The sequence below is a fragment of the Haliaeetus albicilla genome, chromosome 26 (assembly GCF_947461875.1).
Source record: "Haliaeetus albicilla chromosome 26, bHalAlb1.1, whole genome shotgun sequence".
Classification (NCBI taxonomy): domain Eukaryota; kingdom Metazoa; phylum Chordata; class Aves; order Accipitriformes; family Accipitridae; genus Haliaeetus; species Haliaeetus albicilla.
The window spans coordinates 6,535,414-6,550,738 of NC_091508.1; the positions used below are offsets into that span (position 1 = coordinate 6,535,414).

At 66.3% G+C, this 15,325-nt stretch overlaps 2 protein-coding genes across 3 annotated transcripts; both read right to left on the reverse strand.

Annotated features, from left to right (window-relative positions):
* Positions 1 to 95: 95 nt before the first annotated feature.
* CPNE5 (copine 5) lies at positions 96 to 11,987 on the reverse strand. Of its 2 annotated transcripts, none has more exons than XM_069771966.1 (21): positions 11,663 to 11,987; positions 9,606 to 9,646; positions 9,468 to 9,514; positions 8,064 to 8,167; positions 7,576 to 7,615; positions 7,394 to 7,470; positions 7,040 to 7,099; positions 6,880 to 6,943; positions 6,498 to 6,601; positions 6,175 to 6,279; positions 5,662 to 5,703; positions 5,500 to 5,575; positions 5,068 to 5,121; positions 4,927 to 4,988; positions 4,586 to 4,632; positions 4,279 to 4,466; positions 4,066 to 4,193; positions 3,887 to 3,989; positions 2,049 to 2,106; positions 1,533 to 1,606; positions 96 to 980 (listed from the first exon to the last, which is right to left on the reverse strand). In XM_069771966.1, the coding sequence occupies exons 1-21, from the start codon at positions 11,749 to 11,751 to the stop codon at positions 792 to 794; spliced, it is 1,752 nt and encodes a 583-aa protein (XP_069628067.1). In that variant the 5' UTR covers positions 11,752 to 11,987; the 3' UTR covers positions 96 to 791. The 2 variants fall into 2 exon arrangements, with proteins under 2 accessions (XP_069628067.1, XP_069628068.1); XM_069771967.1 differs by having other exon boundaries at positions 4,285 to 4,466; positions 11,663 to 11,966.
* A 1,153-nt stretch (positions 11,988 to 13,140) lies between these two features.
* Positions 13,141 to 15,235, reverse strand: PPIL1 (peptidylprolyl isomerase like 1). Its single transcript, XM_069771997.1, has 4 exons — positions 15,080 to 15,235; positions 14,468 to 14,622; positions 14,315 to 14,383; positions 13,141 to 13,463 (listed from the first exon to the last, which is right to left on the reverse strand). The coding sequence occupies exons 1-4, from the start codon at positions 15,133 to 15,135 to the stop codon at positions 13,243 to 13,245; spliced, it is 501 nt and encodes a 166-aa protein (XP_069628098.1). The 5' UTR covers positions 15,136 to 15,235; the 3' UTR covers positions 13,141 to 13,242.
* Positions 15,236 to 15,325: the final 90 nt, after the last annotated feature.

The window sequence follows — 15,325 nt, forward strand, 5'->3', positions numbered from 1 at the left end:
TGCCCTGATCTGTGTTGGGGAGGGGGGGGAGCACGGAGCGGGGGGGTCACCCCTTGCAGGGGTGATGCTGGAGAGGACCCTGGGGGTGGCGGTAATTAGAAAGACTATAATTTATTCCAGTTTAAGGCAACTCAATACAAACCCACAGCAGATGCACACGCAACATGGGAAGGGGGGGTAGCACGGAGAGGGACCGCCCATGCAAGTAGAAAAGTGAAGGGGGGGGGGGGGCACACAAAAAAGGACCTGGGACCCCTCTGGGAGCAGCCAGTACTTGCTGCGGGAGGACGGGGGTCTTTCTGGGTCGGGGGGGGGGGGGGAGGAGGGCTGAGAGGCATGCGTCACCCCTGGGGGGCTGGGCTGGGGATGCTCTGAATGTCACCAGGGCCAATAGAGGGGACCCCACACCTGGGGCAGGGGGGGGAGCTCCTGCCGACCCCAGCTCTGTGCTCAAGGAGGGGGGGGGGGGGACCCCTGCCACTTTTTTGGGGGGGCAGGATATGGCCCTCCAAGCCAGGGTGGGGATGAGCCGTGATGGTCCTGGCTGGCTGGGCTGGGGGGGGCTGTCCACCATGGCCAAGGATGCTCAGCCAACGCCAGCGAAGGCTCCTCCATCCCCAACCCCCCCTCGGGAACACCAGAAAAGGTGATTTATGGGGGTTGGGGGGGAACCCCCCCCAGGGCTGAGGTCCTGCTGCCTTTTATCCCTTGGAAAAGGAAAGAGGGGGCTTGGAAAAACATCCAAGTCCCGAGGCTGGGGTGGGGGGATGCGGGGTGCCAGCTGGGTGCGGTCAGGGCTGGGGGGGCACTGGGGAGCCGGGGGGGTCGGGGCTGGGGGGTGCAGGCTGGGGTTTGATGCCCCGCGCCTTCATGTAGGAGATGAACTGGTCGGGGATCTCGGCCAGGACGTCCTTGGCCAGGCGGGCCATGCTCAGCACCGGGCTGCCCCCCCCATCCATGTAGTCACGGAAGGGGACGAACTGGGGGGGACGGGGACAAGAGGGTTTGAGGGGACCCCAGGGCCTGGTCTGCCGTGGCCAGCATGGCACGGTGTGTCCCCATGGCCCTGTGCCCCCCCCCCCACTGTAGCCCCACGTCCTGGTGTCCCCCCGCCCCATCCCTGATGTCCCAGTGTGTCCCCAAATCCCAGTCTACCCCCATGTCCCAGTGCACCCCCACATCCAGGTACATCCCAAGCCCCAGTGCACCCCTTTTTCCCAGTGCAGCCTCACTTTCCACGTCCCCATGCATCTCGCCCCCCCATATCCCAGCACACCCCCTCCATGTCCCACTGCCCCCCTAAATGTCCCAGTGCCCCCCACATCTCAGTACACCCTTGTGTCCCAGTGTCCCCCCCATGTCCTGATGCCGCCCAAAATGTTCAGTCCATCTCATCATCCGTCCATACTGGGACCAGTCAGTGGACCCCAGGAGTGACAGGGCTGATTTGGGGTGCCTGGGATGCCCCACCAGGGCAGGCTGGCTGGGGGGGGTGTCCCCAAACCCCACGTGGGGGGGGGGGGTGACATTACCTGCACAATGTCACGCTCGGCCACCTTGCCGCGGGAGGAGATACGAATGTCGTCACCGTCCAGCTCCACCATGGCTGGGGGGGAGAGCAAAGGGGGGGGTCAGCAAGGGTGGGCGCTCTTTAACCCCCCAAACCCAAACCCAGCAGCCCCCAAGCGCTGGCAGCTGCAGGCAGTCATGTGCAGGCAGGGGAACGGGGCTGATTCATCAGTGGCAATTACTGGGGGAGATTTAATTTGGCTTTGCTGCCTGCCCAGTGCCAGAGCAGCTGGCTGCCGGGGGGGGGGCTGCCCATTCCCCCCCCCCAAACACACCTCGGGGGGCTCATTCAGCCCTAACGAACGCCTCCACTCATAACCACACACATGCTGGCTAGCGGTGAATCCCGCTGAGCCCCAACAAATTCAACTCATATTTTCCCAACAGCCAAAGGCAGTTGCGGCCCCCCCCGACCCCCCCCGCCCCGGGGACACAGGGGCTGCTGAGCAGGGGTGGGATGGGGACATCCATAGCCTTACCGTCAAACTCGGCCTGGCCGACCCCCACGATGATGATGGACATGGGGAGCTTGGCAGCCTGCAGCGGTGGGGGGGAAAGGCACAAAATTTAATGGTCCTGCTGCCGAATGCAGCCCCCTCCCCATCCCCGATATTAACCTCCCCAGCACCCACCAGGCCCTGGGGTGCAGCACCTTTACCGGGGGGGGGAAGAGGGTGAGGGGGGGAGCTGCCCGCTCCCCTCCCCGCTGCCTCCCCCCCCCCCACCCCAGCACGGCTGCTGCTGGATGTGGGCGCACAGATCGTCACAGCGCTTTCTCTGCTTTGTTTTGGGCTTCATCGCTGCCAATGCCTGCTCTCGGGGGGGCTGGGGGGGCTTTGGGCCACGATGGGCACCCAGTGCCCAGGACCATGATGGGCTTCCTGCACTCGGGGCTCTGACGGGTACCCTGTGCCCGGGGTTGTGTTGGGCATCCCATCCTCGGGGTCGTGAGGGGCATCCTGTGCCTGGGACCATGACGGGCATCCTTCCCTCGGGGTCATGGTGGGCATCCCGTGCTGAGTGCCATGATGGGCACCCTGTCTTCGGGGTCACAACGGGCATCCTGCGTTTGGGGCCACAATGGGCATCCTGCACCCGGGGCCATGATGATCATCCTCAAGACCATGATGGACACCTGTCCTTGGGGCCATGATGGGCATCCTGCACCCAGGGTCGTGATGACCATCCCATGCCCGGTGGCACCACAAGCCCCCCCCCAACTCAGCACCACTGCCGGCTGAGGGAGCCCCTCGGCTCAGCATGGTGCTCCCGGAGCAGCACCAGCTTCCGAAACTGACCCCAAAGGGCACCCGGAGCCCTGCCCGCAGCCCGGCACAGCCGCAGGGTGTCACGTCCCTGAGTCTGGTGGTGGCGGTGCCAGGGTCCAGGCAGGCACCAGGGCCAGTGCGAGGTGCAGCAGCTGCCAGAACTGAGCGCCCCGAGCTCCCGGCAGAGCCGCAGTGCAGGGATATTAAATAAAGCAGCAAAGAAATATTACTGGAGCTGTTCTCCCTCCTGCCCTGGACAGGAGCTGACCCCCGGGGATGCCCAGTGTCGGGGGGGGACCACCGGCCCCTCGGCCCCCCAGCTATGTGGGCCTCCCCAGCACCCCCACTCTGCTCCAGTAGCCCCAACTCTCCCGCTGCCCTGGGTATCAGGGAGCCAAGATGGGGCTGAGCCACTGCAAGGGAGGTTAGGGGATGAGGAGGAGGGGGAAGAAGAAAGCTCCCAGTCTGCCTGGATGCTGGGCTGAGCGAGGTGCCGGGGGGAACTGGGTGGGCAGACTTGGGCATGGTGCTTGTGAGGTCAAAGGTGCCGCTGGCACCTTCAAAGAGCCGCCTTGGCGCCGAAATTGCTTTTTCCTTTCCAGGCCCCTCACACGGAGGAGGCAGGAGCTGCCCGTCAACCCCCTGGCAGGGACGCCGTGTCCTTGGCCGCCAATGGCACCTGGCACCCCCAGCTTGCACTGGCACCCCAACAAGTCAGGGCACCCCGTGCATCTGGCTGGGTGTTGCACCCCAGTTTGGGGCACCCTGTGTCCCTGGCAGATTATTGCACCCCGATAGCTTGGGGTACCCTGTGCACCCAGCTGGCTGTTGCAACCACACAGCTCGCTGCACCCTGTCAGGGGCACCCCAAGCCCCGGCTGGTCAGAGCACTCTGACATCTTGGGGGTCCCCAGCCTGTTATTGCACCCACACAGCTCACAGCACCCCATGCACCCAGCTGGCTATTGCACCCCGGATGGCTTGGAGCACCCCAACCCTGTTTTGTCTTTGCACCCCATCTGGGGGCACCCACCACCTCCCGGACTCACGTTGACGATGGCCTCCTTGGTCTGCGCCATGTCCGAGATGACGCCATCGGTGATGATAAGCAGCACGAAGTACTGGGACCCATCCAGCACCGCTGCTGCCGAGCTGGGGGACACCCTGTGAGTGACACTGGGGTGGGCACAGACTCCCCCCCCCATAAGGGGTGCTGGGATCCCCTTACCGGGCGACATGGTTGACCACAGGGGCAAAGTTGGTGGGTCCGTAGAGCTGGACGCTGCGCAGGCTGCGGTGATACGCCTCCAGGACGCCCTCGATGCCGCTGCACGCTGGGTTGGCCGCGTCACCATTCTGCAGGACGAGGAACCCCCGTGACAAGGACGATGCCACCATGTCCCCAACCTCATCACACACACACTCCCACTTTAGGACAGACCCTCACCAGTGGGAATTCGTGGGACACGCGTCCATCCGGCGGGATCTTGGCGCCGAAGCCAAGGGCGGGGAACATCTTGTCGCTGTCGTAGTCCTGGATGATCTCGCCCACTGCCTTGAGGGCCATGGCGTAGGCGTTGAGCTGGTAGGGGCTCAGGTAGTGCAGCGAGGTGGACTGCGAGGGGTTCCCTGTGCGGGTGGTGGGCTCAGCCAGGCCAGATCCACCCCCGCCCCATCAGTGGTTTAATGAGCCCTCCCTTGTTAATTAATGCCGGGGTGGGGAGGGGGGAGACAGCCCCAGCGCTCACCGTTGGATGCCGTGAAGTCGATGGCCACCGTGAAGTTGATTTGGGTCCTGGAGGGGGGATGAAAGCGGCTTTAGGGACCTGGGGTGGGTGACGCAGGATGCGACCCATGGGTATGGGGGGTGGGGGGCAGTCCCCTCCTCAGGCGAGCCCTCGGCCCATAGACCGTCTGTCCCTGGGTGAGCACCCCCAAATCTCCCTGTGCTGAGGTTTCAACCCCCTGCACCCAAGGGAGCAGCTGTGGGTGCTGGGGACACCCTGCCTGGAACCTCACCGGCATCAGTCCGTCCCCCAGGATTCAGATGGGGAAACTGAGGCTTGTGTCCCGCCCTGACCTCACTCACCCGCCCCTGATGTAGTCCAGGAAGGTGTGGTCGGACTCCACCGCGAAGGACAGAAGTGTCACCTGCCAGGGACAAGGGGCTGAGCAGGGGACAGTGGCTGCACCCCCCTGTGTCCCCTGCCCGTGTCCCCCCCATCCTCACCGTCCCCGAGTTCAGGTACTTCTTCTTCTTCATCTTCTTCCTGGGGTTCACCACCTGGGGGGGGCAGAGGGGAGCTGCTCCCCCCAGCAGCCGCGGCACCCCGGGGTGCGGGGGGCACCGTGGGGACCGTAACACGCAGGGGTGCAGTGCAGGGGGCTGTGGCACCCAGGGGTGCAGCCCAGGCACCCTGGGGACAGGAACCGTAACACCCCAGGGTGCAGCATGGGGACCCTGGGGACCACAAAGCCTGGGGATGCAGCACAGGGACTTGACACCCATGGGTGCAGCATGGGGACCCCGGGGACCGTAACGCTCAGGGATGCAGCACGGGGACCATGAGACCCAGGGGTGCAGCAGAGGGACTGTAACACCCATGGGTGCAGCTGGACTGCCCCTCTCCCATGGGTCCCCGTCCTCACTATCCAGCCTCACCTCGTAGACGTTGAACTGGCTCTGTCCCCGTGCCAGCTCCCGGTAGCTGGTGGTGAACTCCCCGATGAAGTCGTGGCTGCGGGGTGAGGGGGGGCCACCGTCAGCTGGGGTGCGGGATTGGGGTGGGGGGAGCAGTGTCCCCGGGGCCATCCCCCAGCTCACCTTCCATCGCGGTCCCAGTCATACACCTCCACCTTGATGGCTCTGCAAGGCAAGGGGGGGTCAGAGCCACCTGCCGGCACCCCCAAACACCCAGACCCTCACCCCGGGGGCTGCGATGGGTCCCCGGGGCCGCCCCCGGCGCCCACTCCCCGTGGGTTTGTTTTGACGCCTCCATGGGCCTTTTCCTCCTTCCTCCTCCTCCTCAGGCTTTTTCGGTGGGATATTTTTATCCGCCGTTGCCACAGCAACATCCGACACAGGGCCAAGCCGGCGGCGCGACGCCGAGCCACCACCGAGCTTTGTTTGCCAGGGCACGCAGCTGGCAACACTGGTTTTGGGGAGGGGACACCCCCTAGGGATGGGTCTATGATGGCGATGAAGCTCATTGCCCAGATGGGTAAACTGAGGTGCGCAGCGTGGGCGCGGGATGCTGGAGGGCTTGGGCATTAGCATAGGTACCACAGAGACTGTGGGAAGAGGGTGCAGAGCGGCCCCGGAGGACCCGGCGCTCACCGGTCGTAGTCGCCGTTGCAGAGGGCGCGCACCGGGATGGCGAACGCCTGCCAGACCGGGTTCAGCGTGTTCCTCACCACCTCCGTCTTGTGGCAGATGGTGAAGCTGGGGGGGGACGACAAGGAGAGTCAAGGGGGTCACCCCCTAATGGCAACCTCCCCCCAACCCATCATGCCAGAGGTGATTTTTGGGGACAGCCCCACCCCAAGCCTGCCCAGCCCCATGGGGTCATCGGAAGTCCCCAAGGTGTCTCATGGCCGGGGCTGTGTCCCCCCTGCTGTGATGGGGGGTTGTCACTGTGTTTTGGGGGGGGTGTCGCTCACGTCCCGTCCTCGTTGCTGCGGTAGAAGACCATGAAGGGGTCGGATTTGCCGAAGAAATCCTTCTTGTCCAGCTTGTTGGCACAGAACTGCAGTGTGGCCACGTCCTGGTGGGGGGGAGGGGTGTCACTGGGCCCGCAGCCCCCGGAGACATCGGGGGTGCAGGATCCTGGGTGGGTGCTGCTCAGTGCGGGGGTGGAGCTGAGGGACCCAGGACCCATGGGACACACCGTGGGGACAGGTCAGCCCTGACCTTCATCTTCCTCACCCCAGAGTGAGGAAGGCCCAGGGGGTGCAGCCATGGGGGCGTGTCTCAGCCCCCCCACATGGCACTGGAGTGTCCCCAACCTGTCCCCCTCCCCACCTCCCGGGAGCCACGGCTCACCCGGCAGTTGCCCAGCTCTTCAGCGATGAGGATGATGGTGCCACACTTCTTGCCGGGGATTCCACTGCCGGGAGGGGCAATGAGCCAGGACACACAGACACACATGGTGACCTGGGGGGGGGTGTGTGTGTGTCCCAGGGCTGCGCACCCCCAAACTCACCCATTGGAGACAGCTGGAGCGGGTCTCCTGCCCCGGGCGTGCGTAGTGACTGTCCCCATCCTGCCAGGACATACACCGAGGGGTGATGGAGGACCCCCCCCCCCGCAAAAAAAAGCCAGACCCCCCCCCCCCATGGGGAAACTGAGGCAAGGGCTGGGTAAGGGACACAGGGAGCCTGGGGCAGCCCGGAGCCAGGGCTGTCGGCACCAGGGTCTGGTCTCCATCCTGGACACCCAGATAAGGACCCGGGCGCCCCGCCAGCAGCAGGGGGGGGGACACAACATGGGGACACCGGGCAGCCAGCCCAGCACAGGGCCCCCCCGGGGGAAACCGAGGCACGGGGCGAGGGCTCACGTCAGGGGCTTCTCCAGGCGGCTGCCGGCCGAGCCCACGATCTCGCCCAGGGTGCAGAAGGCCTGGCCAAGGAAATCCTGCCGGAGCCGCGGTGTCACCGGGGTCTGTCCCTGTCCCCGTCCCCAGCCCCATGGTGCCAGGGGCCAGCGGGGTGGGGGGAGCGGTGCCGGCCCCACACTTACGTGCTTGGAGAGGTCGGGGCTTTTGGAGTCCACATCGTACCTGGGGACAGAGCAGGGGTCCCGTGGCCAAGGCAGCGGGAGGAGTGGGGACAAGGTCGCCTTGGGGATAGGGATGGGGACAGGGATGGGGACTGAACGCAAATGGGGGTCGGGGTGGGGCAGGGATGGGACACAAATAGGGATGGGTTAGGTATGGGGACTGGGGTGGGATGGAGATGGGGACAGGGATGGGGACAAGGATGGTGAGGGTACAGGAATGGGGACAGAACAGGGAGGGGGACAAGGACAGGGACTGGATAGTGACAAGGACATGCCTGGGACAGGGACAGACGCCAGCACCCGCCTGGCACCCCCAGGCACAGGCTGAGCCACCGCACCCAGCCCTGTGGCGGGGAGGGGGGGGAAGCTGTGCTGGGGCGCTGGGGGCCATGGTGGCCTGGGGAGGTGACACCAGGGGGACAGTGTGGGGGGACAGCAGGGACACTCACAGGTCGAAGCGGAGGTTCTGCTTCTCCTCGAAGAAGTAGTCGAGGACGAACTTGCGCAGAAAGTCAGGGTTCAGGGAGTTGTCGATGACCTCGGTCCGGCCAAACTGGGGGACATGGGGACACCAGGGAGACATGGGGACATGGGTATGGGGACATGGGGACATGGGGACATGAAGACATGGAGATATAGGGACATGGGGACATGGGTATGGGGACATAGGGACATGGAGATATGGGTATGGGGATGTGGAGATACAGGGCCATGGGGACGTGGGGACATGGGCATGGGGACACGGGGGCACAGGGATGGGATGGGGGGACAGAGGAAGAAGACCGGAGGGGGGGATGGAGTGAGGGATGGGGACACTGGGGCCACACCGGGGGACATGTGGGACACGAGGTGACGTGGGAGGCGGGAGGGGAAGCGCAGGCCAGGCACGGCGGGACCAGGTGCCCCTTTGTCATCCGGCGCGGGGCTGGCATCGCGTCCTGCCTGGCCCCCGCCTGCTCATTAAGGCCCGAAGCCCCTCAATTAAGCAGCAGTTAATTACAGGGCGCCGGGTGGCGGGGCGGGGGGCGGGAGGGAGCGGAGGGGGCTGGGGCACCCCGAGGGGTGTCCCTGAGTGTCCCCGAGTGTCCCCTCCTTGGGGCAGGCCAGCGCCCGCTGCAGCCGGCAGAGCGCCGATCGGCCAGCTGCCTGCACGCCGACGGCTGATTGGCCGGCTGCCCGGCACCCCAACACACTCCCCAGCTCCCCAGCGTGCTGATTGGCTGGCTGGCTGCACCCCAGAAAGCTGATTGGCCAGCACCCTGATATGCTGATTGGCTGGCTGGCCAGCACCCCAACATGCGGATTGGCTGGCTGCTGCACCCCAGCAAGCTGATCACTCACTGGTGATTGGCCAACTGGCTGGCACCCCAACATGCTGATTGGCCAGCACCCCAACACGCCAGTCGGTCAGCTGGCTGGCGCCCCAACATACTGATCAGCCAGCACCCCAACACCCTGACATGCTGGCTGGCCAACATCTGACATGCTGATTGGCCAACATCTGACATGCTGATTGGCCACCTGGCCATCACCCTGGCATGCTGATTGGCCAGCGGGCTGGCACCCCAACATGCTGATTGGCCAGCATCTAACGTGCCGATTGGCTGGCCGGCCAGCACCCCAACACGCTGATTGGCCACTCGGTTGGCATGCCCACGTGCCGATTGGCCGTCACCTCAACATGCTGTTCGTTGGCCAGCTGGCCATCACCCCGACGTGAGGATTGGCCGGCACCCCGACATGCTGATTGGCTGACCGGCTGACACCCCAACATGCTGATTGGCCACCCCGCCCACCTACCCACCCCCCCGCCATGCCCGCTGTCCGTCTGTCCGCCCAGTCCGGGCACTCACCTCCCGCCACTGCCGGCTGCCGGGGCGCTGGGTGTAGAGCACGCAGACTGCGGGCACAGGCGGCAGCGGGTCGGGGGGGGCCCGGACACCCCCCGGACACCCCCAGACACCCCCCCGGGCACGCCCGGCCCTACTCACGCGGGTCCGACTTGGAGAAGGTGTCCTTGTCCAGGAGCTGCCTGTGGGGAGACGGGACGCTGGGGCACGGCTCCGGGGTGGGGGTGACTGTGAGTGTGAGCGTGAACATGAGTGTGAGTGTGAGCTGAGCATGTGAGAGTGTGTGTGAGCATGTGTGTGTGTGTGAGCTGAGTGTGTGTGAGTGTGAACTGAGTGTGAGCTAAGTGTGAGTGGGAGCTGAGCGTGAGCGGGAGCTGAGCGGGAGCGTGAATTTGTGAGCATGAGTGTGTGAGTGTGAATGTGTGAGTGTGAATGTGTGAGCGCGGCTGGGCATGCCAGGCTGTGCCGTGGCTGCACGCATGGCCGGGTGTGCTCCATGGCACATGTTGGGGGGCACGGCTGTGTATCGAGGGGGGCACAGCCGTGTGTGCTCCATGGCACGTGTTGGGAGGGGCACAGCCGTGTGTCGGGGGGGGCACAGCCGTGTGTCGGGGCACAGGGCCACGCAGGGGGGACCCCTCCACCCCGTCCCCCCCCGCCGCAGCGCTGAGCAGTGTCCGACTGACGGGACTTTCTCCGGTCCCCGGTGGAGTGGGAGGAAAATAGGTCGGAGCGGCCGCAGGCAGCGCAGCCGGGGGGGGCACCCGCTGCAGCCAGGGGGGGCACGGGGCACCCAGCACGGCGGGGGGACATACACCCAGCATGTCCGGGGACCAGGAACACCCCAGCACCCTGACCCAGTGGGCCCCCAGCTTGCAGAGAGGGGGTGTGGAGGGGGCTGGTGGGGAAGAGGTTTAGCCCCCTGCCCCCGGGGGGGTTGGTGGCATTTCAACCCCCCCAGCCCCCTGGTTTGGTCCCCAGCTCCCACAGCGACAGCCCTCAGCACCCATGTTCCCCCATGAGCCCCCCAGGCTGGCACCCCCGTTAGGGGTCGATGACATTACGGGGGGGGGCAGGACCATGGCACTCCCATAACCCCCACCCTGAACCCCGAGGTCCCCCCTCCATGCACCCCCCAACCCCAGAGCCCCCCACTTCCCCCAGTGCCTCCCACTACCCCGCACTCTTAAGTGCCCTCTGCTCCGCCCACACCCCCCTCCCCAAGGCCCGCAATCCCCCAGTGCCTCCCAGTACTCTACACCCACAGCACCCCTGGTTCTCCCAGTACCTCCCGGTGCCCCCCACCACCAAGTGCCCCCCACACCCCCAGTACCCAACACCCCCTGTGCTCCCCCCATTCTCATAGTGCCTCCCAGTACCCTACACCCCTCAGTGCCTTCCGCTCCCCCAGTGCCTCCCAGTATCCAAGATCAGCCTCCTGTTCCCCAGTGCCTCTCAGTGCTCCCTGCTCTCCCAGTACCCTGCAACACTGACTGCCCCCCACTCCCCAGTGCACCCCAGTGCCCTACAACGCTGACTGCCCCCCACTCCCCAGTGCATCCCAGTGCTACCCAGTGCCCTACAGTGCTGACTGCACCCTGCTCCCCAGTACATCCCAGTGCCTCCCAGTGCCCTACAACGCTGACTGCCCCCTGCTCCCCAGTACATCCCAGTGCCCCCAGTACCCTGCAACACTGACTGCCCCCCACTCCCCTGCAACACTGACTGCCCCCCACTCCCCAGTGCACCCCAGTGCCCTACAATGCCGACTGCCCCCTGCTCCCCAGTGCATCCCAGTGCCACCCAGTGCCCTGCAACACTGACTGCCTGCCACTCCCCAGTGCCACCCAGTACATCCCAGTGCCCCCAGTACCCTGCAACACTGACTGCCCCCCCACTCCCCTGCAACTCTGACTGCCCCCCACTCCCCAGTGCATCCCAGTGCATCCCAGTGCCCCCCAGTACCTTGCAACACTGACTGCCTGCCACTCCCCAGGGCATCCCAGCGTCCCCCAGTGCATCCCAGTGCCCCGCAACGCCGACTGCCCCCCACTCCCCAGGGCATCCCAGTGTCCCCCAGTGCATCCCAGTGCCCCGCAACGCCGACAGCCCCCCACTCCCCAGGGCATCCCAGTGTCCCCCAGTGCATCCCAGTGCCCCGCAACGCCGACTGCCGCCCGCCCCCGTTACCCCGGTACCTGCAGGACACCGTCAGCTCCACCCGGGTGGCCGGGACGGGGCCGGGGCCGGGGCCGCTGCCCGGCTCCGGGGCGCCCAGGCCCGCCATGCCCCGGGCTCTGCCGCTGCCCCGCTCCGGCCGCCCCCGCGCCCCGGCACCGCCACCGCCACCGGGATCGGGATCGGGATCGGCTCCGCCCCGGGACCGCCCCCGGCACCGCCCGGGGCTACCGGCACCGGCCCCGCACCGAGGGGCTGCCCCGGTGTTTTCTACGATACCGCCCCCGGGGGCCCCCGGTACCGCCCTCGCACCGCCCCCGGTACCGCCTCCGGACCCCGGGGATCGCCCCCGAACTCCCAGTACTGCCCCCGGTATCAATCCCGGGGCCGCCCCCAGACCCCCGGGATCGCCCCCGGATGCTCGGGATCGCCCTCAGACCACCCACAGCGCCCCCGGGGCCGCCCCCAGTTCCCCGGTACCACCCCCGGACCTCCGGTATTGGCCCCGGTACCCACCCCCAGTATCGCCCGGGGGCTCCCAGTACCCCCCAGGTACTGCCCCGGACCCCCAGTACCCCCAGTGCCCCCCCCCCCGGCGCCATGGGACCATCCTGCTCCCCCAGCAGAGCTCCCAGTTCCCCCAGTCCTCCCAGTACCCTCTTAGCAAGGCACACACCCCCAGTCCACCTTCAGCCCCATCACCTGCAGACCCAAGGTCTCCCAGTGAGCCCAGTAACTCCCTGTACCACCCCCACACCATCCCCAGTATCACCCAGGGGCTCCCAGTACTGTCCCAGGTCCTGCCCTGGGACCTTCCAGTCCAGTCCCCAGTGCCCCCAGCACTCCCTGTGCCTCCCCCAGACCCACCCCCCAGTGCTTTGGCCATGGGGATGAGGGGCCACTGGGGCGAAGCTGTACTGGGGGCACTGGACAGACTGGGAGCCAGACTGGAGTCCCCAGGCCTGCTGCAGCCCAGGCATTATTGTAGGTCCTACAGAAATAGCAAAGGGCCCCAGCGTGGCTCTGGGGGCCCAAAACCCACTGGGGGGACACCAAAACCTCGGGGGGGGGGGCACAGTGTGTGCTGGCATTGGGACCCCCATGCATGGGGACACTATGTGCTAGTTTGGGGGTCCCCAGCGCTATGTGGGGAGCGCAGGTTTTTTTGGGGGGGCAGCACCTCCACCCCCCTCCCACCCACCCAAAGCCCAGTGACTTGGTGGGCCCGTGAAGGGAGACACCCCCGAGGGTCCCAGGACACTTTGAGGGGGGACACAACAGGGCCTGCAGCACCTTTCCCCCTCCCCAGAGCTGGGGCAGGGAGGGGGCTAAGTTGGGGTCTCCTGCCCCCCCCCCCCCAAGCAGCTCTGTGTCCCCAGGGCGGGGCAGGCAGGCACCTACAAACCCCTTTTTGGGGGGTACAACCCCCCCCATCCCCAACCACGACAGGGACACCTCCCCCACCACAGCCCCCTAAAAATAATCCCACCATGGGGGGGGCTGTCACCACCACTTCCCACCTCTTTTATTACAGTCGAGCGCTACAAACCGGGGTGGGGGGGACACCCCACAACACCCCCCTCCCCGGCAACCCCCCCTGCTAGCCCGAAGGAAAAGCCTTGATGACCTTGACATCGTCGAGGGGCCTGTCCTGGGCGTTGGTCTCCACCATGGCCAGGCGGCCCAGCACCCCCATCCCCTGGCAGACCCTCCCGAAGATGCTGTGCTTCCCATCCAGCCACTGCGCCGGGCCCAGTGTCAGGAAAAACTGGCTGCCATTGGTGTCCGGCCCTGCGTTGGCCATGGCCAGGATGCCGGCGCCTGGGATGGACGGACAGACAGACATCATTAATGTTCTGCTTTTGAGGGGAGGATGCGTTTGAGCTGGTATCATGGGAGATATGTCACCCCACGGGTGGGGTTCTGGGGAACATGGGAGATGTATTACCCCATGGCTGGGGTCCTGGTATCATGGGGGACATGCCACCCCATGGCTGGGGTCTTAGGGGACATGCCACCCCATGGCCAAGGTTCTAACATCATGGGGGACATGCCACCCCATGGCCAGGGTCCTGGGTTTCCTGGGGGACATGTCACCCCATGGATGGGGTCCTGGGGGACATGCCAACCTGTGGCCAAGGTGCTGGGTCACATGCCACCCCATGGCTGGGGTCCTGGGGGACATGTCATACCCATGGCCAGCTTCCTTGGGACATGCCACCTCATGGCCAGGCTTCTGGGGGACATGGGAGACATGCCAACCCATGGCCAAGGTCCTGGGCAACATGTCATCCCCATGGCCAGCTTCCTTGGGACATGCCACCTCATGGCTGGGTATCATGGGAGACATGCCAATCCCATGGGTGGGGTCCTGGGGGACATGTCAACCTGTGGCCAAGGTCCTAGGGGACATGTCATCCCATGGCCAAGGTCCTGGTATCATGGGGGACATGCCACCCCATGGGTGGGGTCTTGGGGGACATGCCACCCCATGGCCAAGGTTCTGCATCATGGGGGACATGTCACCCCATGGTCAGGGTCCTGGGGGTTGTGCCACCCCATGGGTGGGGTCCTGGGGGTCTCGGGGCACATGTCACCCCAGGGTGGGGTCCTGGTGGACATGCCACCCAACGGAGGGGGGGGTTGACCTCCTGGTGATGGTTTCTGCTCACCGGTGAACTTCAGCTCGGGGTGCAGCTCATCCTCAAACTGTTTGCCATAGATGGAGGCACCGCCGCGGCCTGGGGAGCGGGTGAGGGGGGGTCAGCCGGGACCTCTCCCTGTCCCCAGCACAGGAGGGGACACATCGAGGGGGTGTCTCTCACCGGTGCCGGTGGGGTCCCCCCCCTGCACCATGAAGTCCTTGATGACACGGTGGAACTTGGTGCCGTTGTAGTAGCCGCGGCGGCAGAGCTCGGCGAAATTCTTGCAGGTGCGGGGGGCATGTTTCCAGTACAGCTCCAGCACCAGCGGGCCCATCCTGCCGCCACACCGGCACCAGGGGGGGAGGGGAGGGGGGGGTCACCCCATGGTGCCACCCCCCCCCCCTCCCGCCACGGGGGCTCAGACCAGACCCAGAGGGGAGGACACGGGGCTAGCAGGGGATGAGGGGGGGGGGCAATGGGGGCTGCCCGGGACCGGGGGCTGTCCGTTACCGGGAGGGGGGGGCAACCGGGACTGGCTGGTACTGGGGGACAACGGGGGCTGTCCGGTACCGGGAGACACTGGGAGCTTCCCAGCACCCAGGGTGACCGGGGAATGCCCGGTACCGGGGGGGGCTGGGGGCTAACGGACACCGGGGTCTATCCGGTACCGGGGGCGTGTGGAGGGACCGAGGCGGTCCCGGTGCCGGAGAAGGGGCACGGGGCTGGCCGAGGGGGTGGGAGGGGCTGCCCGCTGCCGGTGCCGGTACCGGGGAGAGCGGCCCCGCCCCTTACGTGGTCTCCATGGAGACGGTGGGCGGCTGCCAGGAGTCGGGCGGGACGGCGGCCATGCTGCTGCTGCTGCTGCTGCTGCTGCTGCTACCGGCGGCGGAAGGACCCCGGCCCGCCGCGCGCTTCCGGGGACCCGCCCCCTTCCGGCAACCACCAATGAAAGAGGGAAGTTGGCGGGGCCTGGGCGAAGAGGAGGGCCAATCCGCGCGGCGGGCGGGCGCGCCGCTATTGTGACGCAGGGGAGGGGAA